Source organism: Salmo salar, chromosome ssa27, assembly GCF_905237065.1.
Source record: "Salmo salar chromosome ssa27, Ssal_v3.1, whole genome shotgun sequence".
NCBI classification, from domain to species: Eukaryota; Metazoa; Chordata; class Actinopteri; order Salmoniformes; family Salmonidae; genus Salmo; species Salmo salar.
The window spans coordinates 6,542,911-6,562,537 of NC_059468.1; the positions used below are offsets into that span (position 1 = coordinate 6,542,911).

At 44.1% G+C, this 19,627-nt stretch overlaps 1 protein-coding gene across 1 annotated transcript in view; it reads right to left on the reverse strand.

The window, feature by feature from the left end:
• Positions 1 to 9,080, reverse strand: part of ext1b (exostosin glycosyltransferase 1b) — a 110,151-nt gene extending 101,071 nt beyond the window's left edge. Inside the window, exon 1 of the mRNA XM_014177609.2 lies at positions 7,218 to 9,080. Within this exon, the coding sequence (XP_014033084.1) occupies positions 7,218 to 8,161 (944 nt within the window). The 5' untranslated portion in view covers positions 8,162 to 9,080. The remainder of the gene's footprint in view (positions 1 to 7,217) is intronic.
• Between the last annotated feature and the right edge of the window lie 10,547 nt (positions 9,081 to 19,627).

A 19,627-nucleotide genomic window follows, 5' to 3' on the forward strand; every position in this document is an offset into this window, starting at 1 on the left:
CACAGTTGACAGTGCATGTCAGAGCAAAAACCAAGCCATGAGGTCGAAGGAACTGTCCGTAGAGCTCCGAGACATGATTGTGTTGAGGCACAGATCTGGGGAAGGGTACCAAAAAAATGTATGCAGCATTGAAGGTTCCCAAGAACACAGTGGCCTCCATCATTCTTAAATGGAAGAAGTTTGGAACAACCAAGACTCTTTCTAGAGCTGGCCACCCGGCCAAACTGAGCATTTGGGGAGAAGGGGCTTGATCAGGGAGGTGACCAAGAACCTGATGGTCACTCTGACAGAGCTCCAGAGTTCCTCTGTGGGGATGGGAGAACCTTCCAGAAGGACAACCATCTCTGCAGCACTCTACCAATCAGGCCTTTATGGTAATGGCCAGTCAGAAGCCATGCCTTAGTAAAAGGCACATGACAGCCCGCTTGGAGTTTGCCAAAAGGCATCTAAAAGACTCTCAGACCATGAGAAACAACATTCTCTGGTCTGATGAAACCAAGATTGAACTGTGTCATTTGCTTTGTCATTATGGGGTATTGTGTCTTTTAGAATAAGGCTGTAATGTAACAAAATGTAGAAAAAGTCAAGGGGTCTGAATACTTTCCCGAATGTACTGCATACTTATTGCCTCCAGACTATCAGCTTTTCATTTTTAATTTGTTTGTAAAAAATGGAAGAAAAAAACCCATTCCTCTTTGACATTATGGGGTAGTGTGTGCAGGCCAGTGACACAAAATCACCATTTAATCCCTTTTAAAATTCAGGCAGTAACAACAAAATACTGTCTGGAGGCACTGTAGTAGGGGCGGGAACAGGATAACAAGCATGCAACCACAGCATATTCACACCGACCGTAAAGCCTGTGCCAATTGGGCTACTTTGAGCAGCCTAACAGTGGGAGCTCCCCAGAAGACAATAAAACAACAGATTACAAGGAAGTGCCTTATGGAAAATAATTTACAGCGATGACCCACAGGCTTCATCGGTTATGAATGGATTCGTAAAGTAAGCTAAATCTAATTCCAAGCAATTACAGTCAATAGATACCCAGAGAAACAAACTAAAAAAAGTGGGCTGTCTTTTAGAATGTTGGCTATGTACGGCTACAAACCGGAGATTAACAGCCCGAGGTGGTGAAAGAGTTGAGGAAAATATGACCCCAGAAGAATGAGAATTAAAAGTAAATAGTCCGTGCCACATAGTAGAGAATACCAAGACATAAGGCTTTCATCCACTAAACGAGACAGATGTCAAAACAAACAAAAAAAATATTCTGCTTCCATAATGTAGACGCAATGTCTTCCTACCACCTCCGAGCAAAAATGTAATGGGCAACCAATCACACGCCTGTCTCATTCATTTTTTACATGTAACCAGTCAGCTACCCGTCTCACTCAATTGACTTCAAAGAGCCAACCAGCTGTCTGGCTTGCTTCCTTAGTACCTTCTAAACTGAGCATGTTAACTTACCTGCCTAACTCATCACTTTAAGAGACAGTGAGAGAGAGAGAGACAGTGAGAGTGAGAGTGAGAGTGAGAGAGAGAGAGAGAGGCTTTTACCATCTGTACCCCTCCCTTATTCATTCATGCCTCAAGCATTCCATGACAGTCCAGGATGAAAATACTTTCGTTTTTTCACCTTGCAGCGATCAATTTTTCATTCTGGGTGAAACACTCCCAATTGATCAATCCCTCTCCACCACTAGACAAGCGGAGATGGCTGGACTGGGACTGAGCTAGTAAAGCCTCAGGTCGGTCAGTCTCGTCCATCTTGGTCTCTCAGCTACCACAGACCAGCCAGCGGCCACGTCATTATGGCAATCCCTCTGGTGACTGTGGGTCGCTAAGAGCGGCCTCGCCTTCATCACTCAGCCAGGGACACACAGAGAGGTCATGACCCATCCTCACGCCTATCAGCATGATCAGGAGCAAGCACCACACAAACAGTTAGGACCAACGAGATAGCCTCGACATCTGCGATTGCTCGGAAGGAAGAAAAGGCCATGCTGCTCTCACAATCAGAAAGAGCACTAACGCTACACTTGTCTCAGAAGGTCACAGCTGTCTAGTATCTGACAAGTGAAGCACTCTGCATGAGGTGTGAATAACTAGAACACAATTCCACAGATAAAAAAATTAAAAATTAAAAATAAATAAAAAGGTACATATACACAGCGAGAAAGAGGCGAGATTGACAGAAGATACAAACAACCATGCCAGTGTAGGCTAGACTACATCTTCCCCAGAAACAATCACACCGCGCTAATTGAGGCAAACTATCATTCCCTGATAACTTCCTACAGATCACGGCCCAGCGCTTTATTTAAGTGAGAGGACGATGAAATATTCATGACGTATTAATATGACGAGAAAACCAAAAACGGCGACCCAGGGAGCATGAGACAACCCCCCCCCCCCGAGTATGGATGAGAGCCGCAGCACACAACAAATTACACGTCTGTTAACCTCCAGTGCCGCATCCACTCTAATATCATGCCACTATCTGCCCAGAGAATAAATCGCCATTGACATTTTCCAAAAATGGAATTCATAATGCTATTTTAACATAAGACAGGGATGTGGTCTTTGCTTAACGGGTTTCTAGTCCATCTTTGGCACTGTGTCAACAAAATGCCAAGCTCCACATCGTAAAGGAGGAAAGGAAAATATGGCATTGTCGCCCCAAAATCACTTCTGTGTTTCCATATCATTCCGATAGCATGGAACTCCTCTCACATCCAAGCGGATTTAGTCCAGCGGGAAAATTCATGGTGATGTCAGTTATGAAAATGCAGCATTCCTCCTATCCAGCTGCCCGGTATTGCAGCCTTGGGCTGCAAACCTCCAAAATATCACTATATTTTAGACAAGCCGTAGACAGCAGCTACTCTTCCTGGTGTCCGGCAGAATTAAGGCAGTTACACAATTTTAAAAACATTACAATACATTCGTAAGTGTGCCCTTAGGCCCCTACTCCACTACCACATATCTACAACACAAAATCCATGTGTACGTGTGTGTATAGTGCGTATGTTTTGTCTGTGTATGCATGTGCCTGTTCCCGTTTGTGTTGCTTCACAGTCCCCACTGTTCTATAAAGTGTATTTTATATATTTGTTACATTTTTATTTGATTCTACTGCTTGCATCAGTTGCCTGATGTGGAAGAGAGTTCCATGTAGTCATGGCTCTATGTAGTACCGTGCGCCTCCCATAGCCTGTTCTGGACTTGGGGACTGTGAACAGACCTCTGGTGGCATGTCTTGTGGGGTATGCATTTGTGTCTGAGCTGTGTGCTAGTCATTTAAAACGGACAGCTCGGTGCTGTCGACATGTCAATACCTCTCACAAATACAAGTAGTGACGAAGTCAATCTCTCCTCCACTTTGAGCCAGGAGAGATTGACATGCATATTAACATTTACTCTCTGTATATCCAAGGGCCAGCCGTGCCGCCCTGTTCTGAGCCAATTGCAAGTCCCTCTTTGTGGCATCTGAACACACGACTGAACAGTAGTCCAGGTGCGACAAAACTAGGGCCTGTAGGACCTGCCTTGTTGATAGTGTTGTTAAGAAGGCAGAGCAGCGCTTTATTATGGACAGACTTCTCCCCATCTTCGCTACTGTTGTATCAATAGGTTTTGACCATGGCAGTTTACAATCCAGGGTTACTCCAAGCAGTTTAGTCACCTCAACTTGCTCAGTTTCCACATTATTTATTACAAGTTTTAGTTGAGGTTTAGTGTTTGGTGAATTATTTGTCCCAAATACAATGCTTTTAGTTTGAAATATTTAGGACTAACTTACTCCTTGCCACCCATTCTGAAAGTAGCTGCAGCTCTTTGTTAAGTGTTGCAGTCATTTCAGTCGCTGTAGTAGCTGACGTGTATAGTGTTGAGTCATCCGCATACATAGACACACTGGCTTCACAGGCCGATTTACTGGCTCAAATAGCCGACCGAGGGGGCTTTACTATTCTTAGGTAGCGGAATGACTTTTGCTTCCCTCCAGGCCTGAGGGCACACACTTTCTAGTAGGCTGAAATTAAAGATATGGCAAATAGGAGTGGCAATATCATCCGCTATTATCCTCAGTCATTTTCCATCCAAGCTGTCAGACCCCGGTGGCTTGTCATTGTTGATAGACAATGTGTAATGTCAGCTTTTGTTCCTAATCTTGCCAATGAAAAAAAAATCATTAAAAGTAGTTGGCAATATCAGTCGGTTGTGATGAATGAGCCATCTGATTCAATGAATGATGGAGCGGAGTTTGCCTTTTCCCAAAATGTCATTAAAAAGGTGCTCCAAAGCTTTTTACTATCAATCTTTTTGTCATTTATCTTTGTTTCAGTGTAGTTTCTTTTTATTCAGTTTAGTCACATGATTTCTCGATTTGCAGTACTTTTGCCAGGTTGTTCAGCCAGACTTATTTGCCGTTCCTTTTTCCTCATCCCTCTCAACCATACGATTCTGCAATTCCTCATCAATCCGCGAGGATTTAACAGTTTTTTACAGTCATTTTCTTAATGGGCGCATGCTTATTAGCAACTGGGATAAGCAATTTCATAAGTGTCAAGGGCAGTGTCTGTTTGCTCCTCATTACACACCACAGAGCAACAAATATTCTTTACATCAACATAGGAATCACTACAAAACGTATTGTATGACCTCTTATACACTATATTAGGCCTGGAGTGACCTTGAGACGTGGCGGCCTGTAGTGAAGAGGCTAAAGTACAAAGTCAATACCAGCCAACAGACCTGGTTAACTATTAAATCGGGGGGGGGGGGGGGTCCCTGATCCAGCGGTCTGCTGGGTAACTTATGGAGGAGGAGAAAACAAGCAATTCACAGACGTCGCCAAAACACACGGTTTGGAAAGTTGACACAGATTAACTCGTTTATGACAGAGTACTCGGCTATAGCCCATGGGCGTGCTGTAACTAACAGTGCATATACACATGGGGCAGCAGATAGGATTGTGATGAACCAAAGTATTGAATTCCTTGTAATTTGTCATTGAATTGCTTCCCCCCACTGACTGTCCCAGACTCTACAGTCAGCAACTCATAAAGCTCATTGGATAATGTATCAATGAATGGCGTCTGTTATTGATGCTTGTCCATGGATGGAAGTGGAACCAGTGATTCAGAATGGAAGTGATTGCAACTCTCGGAAAAATTAATTGTGTGTGTGTGTGTGTTTGTGTGTCTAAGCTTTAGTGTCCAGGGCTACCAGGCACTGCCTGTGTTTAACAGCCTTCCAATATCTGCTGCTCCTGCCACATTCCTCTTAGAGGCTGAAAGGTCGCGATGGGAAAGGGGGGGGGGCACCCCTGTGGAAACAGTTCCATGGACAGAATTGAGAATATATATATAAATAAAATATGCCATTTACCAGGCGCTTTTATCCAAAGTGACTTCAATTATAATGAGTGCATAGGCTACATTTTAGTATGCGTGACCCAATAGGGGCATCGACCCCACAACCCTGGCATTGCTAGCACCACGCTCTTATAAACTGAGCCCCACAGGACCAAGGAGAGGGTCGCAGTTGATACTGTTGCCATTCCGAAGCCAAAGTGCAGTGAAATGCATCCAGGTATGCTGCAGTATTTTCACCTTGGCACCGTTCCCTCATTACCCCAAACAGCTGTTCCAACACGTGTGTGCATTCCAGCATTCTCACCATCGTTTCTGACTGAGAGAGACTCCCTGGCTGTCCCGGGCCACGCCATGTCAGTGCTAACCGGGCCAAGCCATGTCAGTGCTAACCGGGCCAAAGGAAAGGTGAGCAGTTGAGGGAGGGATGCCTGGAATCCAGATAACGTAGGACACATTTCTCCAGGTGACACGAGCCAAAGACATCTCACTGGGAGAAGAGCAGATCGAACGGGGAGATAAAGAGGAGAGGGATGACAAATGGACAAGCACTTACTTGTGGGGATGGTGTTGCAGCATATTTGCAATTGGCGCTCTGTCATGGGGCAATGCGTTCTCGTCTCAGTGAGTTTCAGTTAATGAAAAGTTCTGTTTAAGTTATACTTCCCTTTGACCAAACTAAGCCTAAAGAGCTAGTGTCCCCCAAATGGCACCCTATTCAGTGTATTACTTTCGGTCCGGGTCAAAACAAAGTAGCGCACTATATAGGGAATAGGGTGCCATTTGGGATGTAGTACTAGTCATTGCCCCTCTCCTGCTTTTACAAGTGACTGGAAATATTTTGTCTTCAATGGAGTACTGTGGAAGCCAATATCTCACTTCACTAAACATTTTAACTCACATCGGGCCAGCATAAGAGGGGGTTGAGTTTTCACGTATCCCAAGTTTACCGTGGATTTAGAGAGATATTCAAGCAAGAGGCAACTTGGCCTAAAATAAACCAGTCTCACTCTCGGAGAAGTAGACTTGGCAACGCTCTGTGCAAACTTCAATGACATAGTTTCCTACCATGGTTACAACGCGATGCCCATCCTTTGGGTGACTTACACTGGCATTATTACAACCAAAAGACGAGTTGTGGTCTCCACAATCAGTGATAACACGCAAAGCACAAGCTTAGCCTACTATCAAACCTAATATGGACACTACAATGAAAAGGATTGTGGATGTAGCACTACTTGATATAGGCTAGGCCTTATTGAATTAACAGCATTACACAAAATTATTCCAACTAAACATGATTTGGCTGATAAGTCTAGGCCTAATAAGTGTTGTACTTATTCATTATAATGTGGAGTTTATAGCAGTGTGATAGCAAGGTCACACTCCCACACCACTCTTACAGTGCACATTGCTTTATTCCCTTAAAGTATAGGGCAAATAAAACGTGTCAGTGCATATCCTCGTTTGGCTGCAATATCAGTGAAGTGGGTGGGGGTGATTTATTCAAACCGGAAAGGTAATTGACTGGCTGGCGAGGTTTTCGTTCACGCTAGAACAGTAAGAGAACCATATAAGCCATTTCAGTCCCCAAGAATGGCAGTCAATGGCATTGTATGCCAATAAAATACGAGTTCACAATCTGCTCGCAAACACACACACCAGGCCGCGCGCAACGGAGAACCTCAAGGATGCGCGCGATGGTGCCTGTTTTGGAATGGTGCCGTAGGACAAAGGTAACCACTTTTCGTTTACACAGTGGTAATATGACCCACATAACACATTTATAACAGCTTTCATGTACAGTCCTTTTTAATCTGTCAACACGTCATAACTTACTTGTCATATTCTGCGTTGTCCTTGTCGCAGCGTGCGTCCTTGTGTTTCTGCCAATCCTTGCCGTGTTTGCAGGTGGTGAGGAGCACCACATCCTCCTGGTTATGGACATGATATAAGGCATTCCTCGTGTCTGACCCTATACCTGTAAGGTATCGTTTCCCCTTAAACACCAGCATGTATTTCCTGAAAGGTGGAATGGAGTTGTACTTTAGGTAACCCCTGTCCCCTCCGGTCCTAGGGTGCTCCTTGGAGAACAGCGGGATGGACACGTCAAAGTTGGGCCTGAAATTCTCGGTACTGATGCTGGCCTTGGCCAACATGGCCTGGCCTATGTCGAAACCTAGGTCTTCCGTGTAGTCCGGCCATGTCCCAGAGTACAAGTTAAAGATGAGGTGGTTTCTGCCGTTGTTCCAGAGATGAAGGTTCTGGACCTTGGTTTTGAGATTGTGCACGTACTGTGGCGAGAGCGAGTCCCGGTCCAGGGTGTCCAAGCTCAGGACGAATAGACAAGCTTGTCCCGGGTCAGTGGTGTAGAACCTGGAGCCCTCAATGGTCGATAAAATATTCTGGTAACTTTCTGAGATTTTCTCCCCCTTCTGCTGGGGGTAGACATACACTTTGAAATCGTTCTTTTTACACGCAGAGAAATCAAAGCACGAATCCATGCGACATCTTTTGCCTTTGTACACGCTTGTATTAACGTCCCTCTTCTGCCTCGGCGATATGTGAATGTTGTATTCCTCAGTGTCCAGTTGATCCCAGGGTAGGAACTGTTGTAAAGGGTCAGAGAAGTGTGGCCACGGCTGGTCGGGGCGATATCCATTGTGGCTACGGTCATGCCGGTTTCTGCCCGACGCTGGAAGTTGTACCCCTCCAAAGTAGAACAGTAGAACTAGACATGCACCGGCGGAGAGCAGGAATAAATATCGTTTTTTGGCCTGCATGTGTCCTACGAATAGGGGCAAGTTTTTCTACAAATAAAATTGAAGTGTCCCGAAGTTAGGCTCTCACCACCTCCAACTACACCGCTCCGCCATCTTCCAGCCTCCAAAGATTTCAAACTCGCGTCTTCCCCCTTCTTCGTATTCCGTTCCCCAATCCAGCGATTGATCCAGCGCATGTGGGCGATTTTTAAATGCGTTTTCTCCCTCTATCTAGTTTGACCATTTCACAATATAGTGGCTCTGGGCAACACAAATCTCCCCCGACCAAGTAAAAACATTCATATAGTCCCTTTGCCCCTCTCTCCCTCTTTCATTCAGCCAGTCTGTATTCAAATGTAAAACTGCGCCGGGTTAGAGATGCCCGAAGCGTTTTACCAACTCTTTCCCCTGTAGAGTAGCGGCAGGGGTTCATGTGGTTTTCCTGCCTTGGCCAACACAGAAGAACGTATCCCACGGTTAAGATGTGTTAACACGCTGGCTGTGGTTTAAAGCCTTCGGTGAGGTCGGCTTTTAGATCCAGACGTCTCGGGAGTATAATTCGGCGGACTCCTCGCGCTCTCTCCGGCGATATATTTCACTCCACGGTTCAATGACCGAACGAGGAAGCCGTGGTAGAACAAGAGCAGTTCATCGGCGCAACTGTAGCCTCACGAATCCCTGCATTTCTCTTATGTTTTAATCTCCCGACAGACCTCATACAACGCAAAAATAATCTCATCGGAGAATAGGAGCTTGTTACAATCGAAGAAATGGACGCAACGACCTCAAACAGCATTTACTGTAACAATGTGACTTTGCAAATACATTGAAATCGGTACAAAAACAGGATTCCTTGATTCTAGTGTCCAATTACCAAATGCTCAATTGTTTCGATTGTTACTCTAACATTCCAATCCCGACACGATGGCAGCTGACGTAACGTCCCATCAGTGTGCATACGCGTTTCTCATTGGTCTATGATTGGGACCGGAAAAGGCGGTGCTTCAAATGCACCCATTCACAACCGGAGCCCTCTCGGCGAATAACTTAAAGCACGAGTAAAACACCGAAAAATGTAGAATATCTATGCGTAAGTATTTTCTACAGATTGTGTTGCACGTAAATGATTATACACTGTCCCCACTGTCTTGAAATAACTCGTTTAATGTTATTTCCTTTATAGTAGAAGTGACACTGTGGCCAAAAAAATCAGAGTTGCTCTCTAGTGTGCAAACAAAATCACAGCAACCAAAGTTGAGTGCCCTAGGGTCACATTTACACAGCACGAATTGATGGTTCATCAGGAGTGAGTGGAAGTTTAGGCCTATAGGCTGTGTGTTACTACATCTATTCAATTAAGATTTTCACAAATATAAAAATAATTTAAAACTATAAAGGTGGAGATCTGAAAAAGTTTAGTCTTTCACACAAACCAAAGTAAAGTGCACCGTATGACTAATGACAGAGATTAATAGCACCAAAGCGCTCGAGAAGTCTCACCATGCCTCATATAATCCACACAGCTGCCATTTGCTCAGGCTGGGTGAAGGGGCCATCCTTGTTTTTTATCGCCCAATTAGTATAGGGAGGTGGGAGGGTAATTATAGATGTCCCCACTGAGAGGGACCGACTGGGAGCTGAGCCAGAATCCTGGTGGTTAGCCAGCCTCACTATTACCGTTGTCACACTATCGTGCCGAGTCTGACCTGAACCATACCATGCTGGCTCTGATATGTTATTTGATCATTTGCCTGAGTCACACTATCGGGCCAACCTGAACCATACTGTGCTGGCTTGGATATTTCCTCATCTCCATTCCAGCTTGGTTCCAGCTTGGAAGTGTGGATCTGTACCCAGGCCAGGTCCGCTTGGTTCGACTCAGCTCAAATATACGCCGAATGCAACAGGCGTAGACCTTACATTGAAATGCTTACTTACAAGCCCTTAACCAACAATGCAGTTTTAAGAAAATGTAGTTAAACAAATATTTACTAAATGAACTAAAGTGTAAAAAAATTATAATACAAAAGTAACAATAAAATAACAATAATGAGGCTATATACAGGGGGTACCGGTACTGAGTCAATGTGTGGGGGTACAGGTTAGTAGAGGTAATTTGTACATGTAGGTAGGCGTAAAGTGACCATGCAAAGATAATAAATAGCGAATAGCATCAGTGTAAAAACAAAGGGGGGGATGTCAATGCAAATAGTCCAGGTGGTCATTTTATAAATTGTTCAGCTGTCTTATGGCTTGTAGGTAGAAGCTGTTAAGGAGCCTTTTGGACCTAGACTTGGCGCTCCGGTACCACTGGCCATGCAGCAGCAGAGAGAACAGTCCATGACTTGGGGGACAGGAGTCTTTGGCAATTTTCTGGCTGCTTCGTCTGACACCACACAGTATATAGGTCCTGGATGGCAGGAAGTTTGGACCCAGTGATGTACTGGACCGTACGCACTACCCTCTGTAGCACCTTACGGTCGGATGCTGAGCAGTTGCCATATCAGGCAGTGATGAAATCGGTGAGGATGCTCTTGATGGTGCAGCTGTAGAACTTTTTGAGGACGTGGGGACCCATGCCAAATATAGTGTAAATAGGGTATTAGTGTGCTGTTGAGACAAAGCCTCCTTTAGGCCCCCAACACCAGCCACCTTTAGGTCCACATGGATCCCTTCATTCACTTTTGAAATTAATTGTGCCCCTCATTCAGATATGTGCATATCTCAGACACAGGAGATACCTACACTGCTGTTCGTGGCAATTGTTCGCTGGCAATGGCGGAGATATCCCATTTAATTTAATCACCAATTAATTGTGGTTATATTTTATACCTAATTAGACCCACTTTTCTTGCACAGTGTTACATGAGTTAAACGAACCAACTCCAAACAGGGCTCCTCTGGTTGGTTGAGAATAGCTGGATTATCTGAAGTATTGCTATTGTTCCCCTTGTATACAGATAAACTGTGTGTGAAGCAGAACTTCCTCCCCGTGTCAGCAGGCAACCGTGATAAAGGCCACAGTAAATTTGGGCTGTGGTAAACAAATACCCACGGCTGGGAAGGTAATCCCAGGGTTTAGGGAGTTCTAGGCAGCGGAAGACAAAACAGGCTTTGAGAGTCCTCTAGCCGCTGCAGATCGGGCACAGATAACTCCCCTTAGGATGTAATGATCTTGAGCGCTCCTGGAGGCTGGAGAAGCAGCTAGGCCTGGCTAAAAGATGTGTGTGTGGTGGGAGCACAGAGTGTGTGTATGTGTGTGGGAACACGGAGTGTGTGTGTGGGAGAACGGAGTGTGTGTGTGGGAGTACGGAGTGTGTGTGTGTGTGGGAGCACGGTGTGTGTGTGTGTGTGGAGTACGGTGTGTGTGTGTGTGGGAGTATGGTGTGTGTGTGAGTATGGAGTGTGTGTGTGTGAGCACAGAGTGTGTGAGCACAGTGTGTGTGAGCACAGTGTGTGTGTGTGTGTGTGTGTGTGTGTGTGTGTGTGTGTGTGTGTGTGTGTGTGTGTGTGTGTGAGTACGGAGTGTGTGTGTGAGTACGGAGTGTGTGTGTGGGAGAATGGAGTGTGTGTGTGTGTGGGAGCACGGAGTGTGTGTGTGTGGGAGTATGGTGTGTGTGTGAGTATGGAGTGTGTGTGTGTGTGTGTGTGTGTGAGTACGGAGTGTGTGTGTGAGCACGGAGTGTGTATGTGTAGGAGAAGCCACACACACACACACACACACAAACAGACACACACAAACAGACACACATAAACAGACACACAACAGGGCCGTGTAACCCAACCGCAAAGCCCCAAGACACCCTCATGGGAAACCAAAACACAGCAGGCCAGGATTTGTTATGGGGTGACAATAAAGGGTTTCCAAACCTAATAGAGGTCACTTTGTACTCACAGGGAGATGGAGAGGCTCATAAAAACATTGAATTGAGTTAAATTGATGTAATCTCCTGTTCATGGTCTCCTTGGGTGTGTGTTCTACAGTACACCATTTTTATCTGTGACATTGTTGTGATGGATTTAGGATACATTACACCTGTTCAAATATTCACTCCATATCCATTGTCTTGTCACCGACGTGTTCTTATTAATTCTCAAGGATGATATCTGCAAACTCTGAGAGGTGAAAAGTTTTGGAGGATAAATATAAAATGTATCTAATAGAATCCTGCGCGTTCAAATCCTTGAGGGCTCAACATCCCAATGCAATAAACATTTGTGGTAGACTTTCCCAAAGACAAAATAAATCTCACAATGACTAAAAGGCCATAGGTATTTACGCAGTACAGTAGTAATGTACAGGCACAAGTACAGTAGTATTGTACAGTACAGGCACAATGTGACTAATGTAGATATGGCTATTGAGTGGGAGTTAGTGTGGTCTTGGAAGTTCTGTTCTCCTACTCGCACGCTCACGGAATACCTCCAGGCGAATGAATGTTAAGTTGGCGTTCCTAGACTTTTCAAATGCTGCTCAGAGCTTGGTGTGTGGGATGCTATTGCAATCTTCCTTTATTTATTTATTTAAAATGACCTTTACACTGCAGGAGCAGGGATCGCTTTAGGCAAAGTGAGGGTTTAAATGTTCTGGGATGTGGGAGGAGGACGGCCATCGTTTGCCGGGCTCAAAGCAAGCTAGAGCCAAAACTCTGAATTTTCAACGGGAATTCTATTGGGACGCCAAGGCAGCAAATGAACTGGAGCAGGTTAGATGTGGTGATGGGTTTTTGTCCTCATTAAAAATCCCTGCCGCTGACTCCTGAACCACTCATTTGTATTCCGCTGCAATTCATCCGAGGTGGATTTTGATTTGGTATTTGGATGATATTGAAGCCGGGAGAATAAAAAAAAAAGATAATTCTCGCAGAGTTTCTCGTCAAAAAAGCCTGCAGGAGGTACTTTACATATGGCATTGTTTTAAACTTCATGATTAAAGAAAGAATCTCTTATTTTTGGTTGAGTGTTGTTTGGCAAAGAAGAAACAACTGACACTCAAAGAGGTTGGAGATCCTTAGATGATGAATAGTGTCAAATAACAACCTAACAGAGACTTACCACATTAAATATGACTATCACACAAGTAACTGCAGAACTGAAACATAACAAGTGTCGGTATCGAAACTCTCTCTACTATTTATTAACATGAACAACAGCACGGATTTCAACACTTTAAAATAGGCTGATGTTGCAGAAGTGGATGGGTACTACAGTGCATGATTATTTGATTTATGTGCATTCAAAGCAAAGTAGCTAATTCCCATTAGGGATTCCCACTGCATGCTAATCCACTTAATGTACAATTATCCACGCAAACCACACTCGTATAGAATAATAAATGGACCGTAGTAATCCTACAGATACTGGAAGGAAATCATATCGATCACAGATTATGTCTGCACACTATTCATAGTGAAAGCAATGACACACACACAAGCCCTTGCATTTGAGCGCACACACACACACACACACACACACACACACACACACACACACACACACGTACATTACACACACTGTATTTTCCATCTACATACACACAATCTCTACCTCTCTTTTTCTTTGACGAGATGATGGGGCAAAGCCCTCCATTGCAGTGTGAATATTAATGCATTAACTCCACTGCCAAAGATTCGAGTGGCTTTCCTCGCCCCTTTGAACTGCCTCTTGCCCGATCCTCCATTTCCCTCTTCCAATCTGCTTGGATGGGAGCAGAGAGCTGGATGCAGTCCTTGCCATGATTCTTTGCTGGAGAGATGCTCCGAACATTGTGAGGGAAAAAGTCCCTCTTTCTCTGTCTCTCACCCTTTTCCTTGTTTACCCACTTTAATTACTCCTCGTTCTAATTTTAGACTTAGCTTCAGAGAGAACAAAGTATAGTGTCAAAGAGAAGTGAGAAAGATGGAGTCAGTGAGTAAGAGAGAATTTACATTATGTGCTTTGATACCGTCAGTATATAGCAGATATCTCTGATTACCCACAGTCAAATAGACATGGCTCAATTTCTCACCACGGATGTAAAATGATTAAATTAATCAGAAATCCCCTTTAACAAAGCATATACTTTAAATACACGGAGTAAGAGAACAATTTTCTCCACAAGTCTTTGAAACTTTGTGAAACACTGCGAGGACATATCAATGACCCACCCCTCACAGGGGAACGAGGGATGCAGGCAGCTGGCTTGATGGAGGAGAAAATGACACACACAAAAGGTCAAAATGACAAGTGAGGACATGTCCGACCATTCACATGACTTGACAGCAGCGGGGGTTAATTATGAACGTCCTATTGTGTTAGTCTTTTCGCTATACGAAGTAACACGGACTACTGAGGACTGGGAGACTGTTAGCACTGTGCAATATAGAGCACTAATGCATGCTTATCCAGTGTTACTACCAAGCGTTTTCACGGGCAGAAGGAGGTCTACCGTGTAGGGATTTACAGTTATATGATGGTGTTGAAGTAGAAAACATTTCTAGTGTAAAAAAACCCCCACTTTGTTCCACCATTCACAACAAACCAATCCAACCACTGAGACGTTTTATATCGTGACTGAACTATAATGAATTGGTCAACAATATATCATCGAGCTACCTTGTATGGTAAAAACTCCAATTGCTCTCCATATTCCATGGAGTAGAAAACACTTCAAATGACACTAGACACTCAATCCACTTGGACTGCCGTTCCCCCAAATATAATAGATTAGTCCACAAAATGACTTGTCTATCTACCTTGTATGGTAAAAACAATATTTTCTCTATATTCCATGTTTACCATTGATTTTGACTATTGATTGAAGTCCTTGAGCAAACATTTACTATCTGCTGACAGCTTGTATTGTATGGAACTCACTTGTTCCTCTTGGATGTCTCATTCTTCAAGCTGTCTTTCTTTGCTGTCCCGGATTTACCACAGAACATTCTGTGTCTTGCTGCTCTCGCATGTTGTTGTTGTTGCTGCTGATTCATGCACTTTTTATTGTCTGGATGCTGCAATTAACTTGGTCAGGCAAACAATGCTGGAGGATGTCTTTGGAAGAAACACTGTTTAGAGGTACGGATTGGAATGTAGACTGAAGACTGATGAAACTATGCAGAAATCTCCCATCAATACAGTCGTGACATGTAGATAAATGAAGACCGTCAATATGAATGTACATTGTTTGCCTGGTTATTTGGAACATCGTGACATATGATTATGGTCAAGTCATGGTCATGTGGTCAGGAAAAACTCCTGGCTTTACCTACAGTAGGATGAAAAAAGGCCAACACATTCCTGTTTCATTTTCAGCCCTTATTTTCTGACACTTTTCTTGACCATTTATAGGCCTAAGCTCTCTCCTACTCTTCTGCTTATCATCTGTTGGGTATCCCTCTCCCTTCCTCTCCTCTTCCTCCCCTTCCCTCTGTTATGCCTCATCACCCATCTCTCCTCCCTCCTCATTTGCTTCCTAATTTGTTTAGTCCGGAGGAAAAAATATGGATGAAAATGAAAGTCAGCTATGCGTGGATGCCGAGAAGGAAGTGTGGGTGGGGATAAGGAGGCAGGCCGGGTATTTATTCTTGAAAATCAGGTTTGTTTTAAATAAGTTTGTCAGTTGTGGGGAGTTTCTTTATTTGTTTTAATGTTGAAGCGGGTGTGGTGACTGAGGCAGGGACAGAATGCCGGAGGCGAACATGAAGATTATAGAACAACATTTGCTATTCTGTATGATAAGGCTAAGTCCCTTCAAAGATTTTCCAGAATGGCAAATTACTGAGTTCCCACAAGAGTTTCAGTAATTTCATACAGCTTGTTTGTTTCAGTTTGTTTTAGGATCAATACAAACCCAGTCAAAAGCAATATCTAAGTCATAAGGATATAGTGAGCTTGGATGACAGACTGAATGGACTTCAGTGTATCTGCTCTTTACATTATGACTGGTGATATGTACACCAAACAAAATATGTGGAAACCATTAGGTTTATATGACTCTAGTGCTTCTGTCAAGTGGGCCACATTAAATCTGTTTGTTATTGTACCCCTCTAACATATATGTCTCCCCAAATGTACAGATCACCCCCTACATATAGTAAACACGTCATCAGCACATTTATACCCCCAAGTCTCTCACACAAAAGCATGCATACACACACACACACACACACACACACATACACTGCGTGTACAAAACAGGAACACATTCCTAATATTGAGTTGCACCCACTTTTGCCCTCAGAACAGCTTCAACTTGTCGGGCATGGTCTCGAAAGGGTTCCACGGGGATGCTGGCCCATGTTGACTTCAATGCTTCCCACAGTTGGGTCAAGTTACCTGGATGTTCTTCTTGATACACACGGGAAACTGTTGGGCGTGAAAAACCCAGCAGTGTTGCAGTTCTTGACACACTCAAACCAGTGCGCCTGGCACCTACTACCATACCCCGCTCAAAGGCACTTCACTCTTTTGTCTTGCCCATTCACCCTCTGAATGGCACACATAAACAAGCCATGTCTCAGTTGTCTCAAGGCTTAAAAATCCATCTTTAACCTGTCTCCTCCCCTTCATCTACACTGATTTGAAGTGGATTTAACAGGTGACATCAATAAGGGATCATAGCTTTCACCTGGATTCACCTGGTCAGTCTGTCATGGAAAGAGCAAGTGTTCCTAATGTTTTGTACACTCAGTGTACATGTGCTTGCCAAACCAAACACATACACACACACACACACAAAAACCCTTTCATTGACAAAGACCAGTCAGGCTGGCCATCATTAGTAACACAGCTGCAGATGTGTGTCATTACAGTAACACAGTATTTACACACAAAAAAAGACCACAGGAGACAACCGAACTCTCTCTCTCTCTCTCTCTCATGCCATTACGCTCTCACGAAAAGGCCCTAAAATGAGCAGTGTTGAAACGAGCATCGCCACCTCCAACTGATTCTTCCACCCCTCTACAAGAGGGGGTCTTTGTCATAAATCACCTCTCCTAGATATAAATCATCTCTCCTGTATCCACCCTAAACCCTGTGAAATTGGGGAATTTCTAAACCTGAACTTTTGGCTTCGCCTTGTGTCAACAACCCAGATGGTGGGAGGGAAGTAGAGCAGAGGGAGAGCATCGCTCCAATGGCGCACACGGCACACCGAAGACGAAGATTCATATCCTGTAAGTCAGGCCTCACCCGGCACCGGACATGATGGGCTTGGGTCTAAACAGAGGAGGCTACCCAGGCAGAGAATGGAGAGACATGAGAGAACCAGCGGGCCTTGGACGTTGCGATAATATAGGGCCACAGTGTGTTCAGACAGGAGTTGGCAGGTTTGTACAGCCGCCGCTACACACTGAGTACACACTGAGTACACACTGAGAACACACTGACAGCTGGTTCGGAGCTTGAGAAGACACAGTTCAACGCTCTGCCATTTCTGAGAAATACAGTCCAAGTGTCAAGACTGTGTCAGGGCCGGCTCTTGGAAAGGTGCTCTCTCTGTTTGTTTCTCTCTCTCTCTCTCTCTCTCTCTCTCCGTTTCTCTGGCGCTGCACCCTGTTTTTCTCTCCGTGTGTCTCTCTCTGCCTCTCATCTGTCTTTAAGATTATTTAATGGTTGTCTGCTGTATTTAAATGTGCCAATTCAGGCCAGATAAAATGTCTCTCTCTCTGTCTATTTCTCTCTCTCGTCTGGGATTGGGATTGCCTGTACAGCTTGGAGTGTCACTATCAGACATTCCATTCACTGTACTAGAGCTAAAAACCTAGAGGACTCATATAAGTATAAAATGTGGAACAAATTCTTTATCTCTGCAGAGAGAGACAGCATACTGTAAAAATGCATAAGGTAAAATAGAGCCTCCAGGTGAACTGAGAGAAATGAGGGTTAGTGTGTCCCAAGACAGTCTGTGCTGTGTCTGTATCTGCTAGTAAGTAGACTATGCATAAAATGCACTATTTCACTACGGGGTGGATGGGGGAAAGTGGGTTTATCATGTGAATTGGAGGTGGTTCAGTGAACTAGACTTGCGTAATGACCCACTAGGCACACATTTCAATAAAATTAAGTTGAACCAACGTGGAATAAATTCACATCTGTGCCCAGTGGGGAATAACCATGGCTGAGACTTGAAGGCTTGTGTTGGAGACAAGAGTTGGCTTGAGATGCATAGACAACCTGGGGTTGATACTCCCTTCACAGAACAGCGCAAACTGGCTCTAACCAGAATAGAAAGAGGAGTGGGAGGCCCCAGCGCACAACGTCAGCAGGGAAGAGGCGACTCTGGGATGCTGGCCTTCTAGGCAGAGTTGCAAAGAAAAAGCCATATCTCAGACTGGCCAATAAAAAGAAAAGATTAAGATGGGTGAAAGAACAGACACTGGACAGAGGAACTCTGCCTAGAAGGCCAGCATCCCGGAGTCGCCTCTTCACTGTTGACGTTGTCACAAATGCTGATGCTCCAGATACTCAAGTAGTCTAAAGAAGGACAGTTTTATTGCTTCTTTAATCAGGACAACAGTTTTCAGCTGTGCTAATGTAGTAGAGTTAAAATGATTATTCCAGCAAACTTCAAATTATTAGAATAGTACACAACGCAGAACAGAACAATCAGGTTGAGGGTCAGTGGCCAAAGCCCACGAACAGGAATGTTCCAAGTTCAGACAGAAGGGGGGAGTCAGATCGCTATGATCGCCAGGAACTTTTGGTTTCTAATTTTAATTGTTGCGTCTACTGGTGATGCCTGTTGATGTTAGGTAGGCAGCTACAGTAGCTGAATGATGTTAACATCTTCGGGTTTTGTTTCATTAAATGTATTTTATCTGGGTGCTTACGTCACCTACTAACACCCTGGTACTACCCATAGCTCCCGCTCTCCTCAGTCTGAGAAAACACTGAGAGAGAAAGGTATGGGTTGCAGATTACTCCTTTGTAGAAGTCCGTAACGTGAAATAAATAAAACGTCCCAAGGTTAATGCTGTAGATATTGTTATATGGGAGTGGGAGACTATTGAATCACGTAACTTTCAGAGTTTTATTGTTGTTATTAATATAGTTACAGAGTGCTAAAAGTGTTGCTAGCTAGCATGCCTTTCTTTCTGTGATGCAGACGGCTAGCTGAGCTGCCAACTAGTGATGGTGTTGCATTATGGGGGATGTAGTTTTTGCCCTCTAAGGCGATTTTACGTTGTAACTTGTTTGTGTTGCAGTGGTTTTGTACATGAGTTGTTGTATTTTCCTACTATCAACACTGAAAGCACCTAGCAATGTATTGGGGATGTGAGACAGGATATGTGTTTTACCTTTCTTCATGCTCCTGTGTAGAACAGCTTGTCAGGTGGTGCATTGGAGACTGATGTGTTCCTGTCCTGTCTTTTCACAATACTATTGCAGGTATGGTTCTATTGTCTAAGAATTAAGATTATACATTCTTTGTATTAAGGACTGGTTATTATTTTATACTATACATTATGGCTTTATGTATGAGTGTGATTGTGAGAGTCTGAG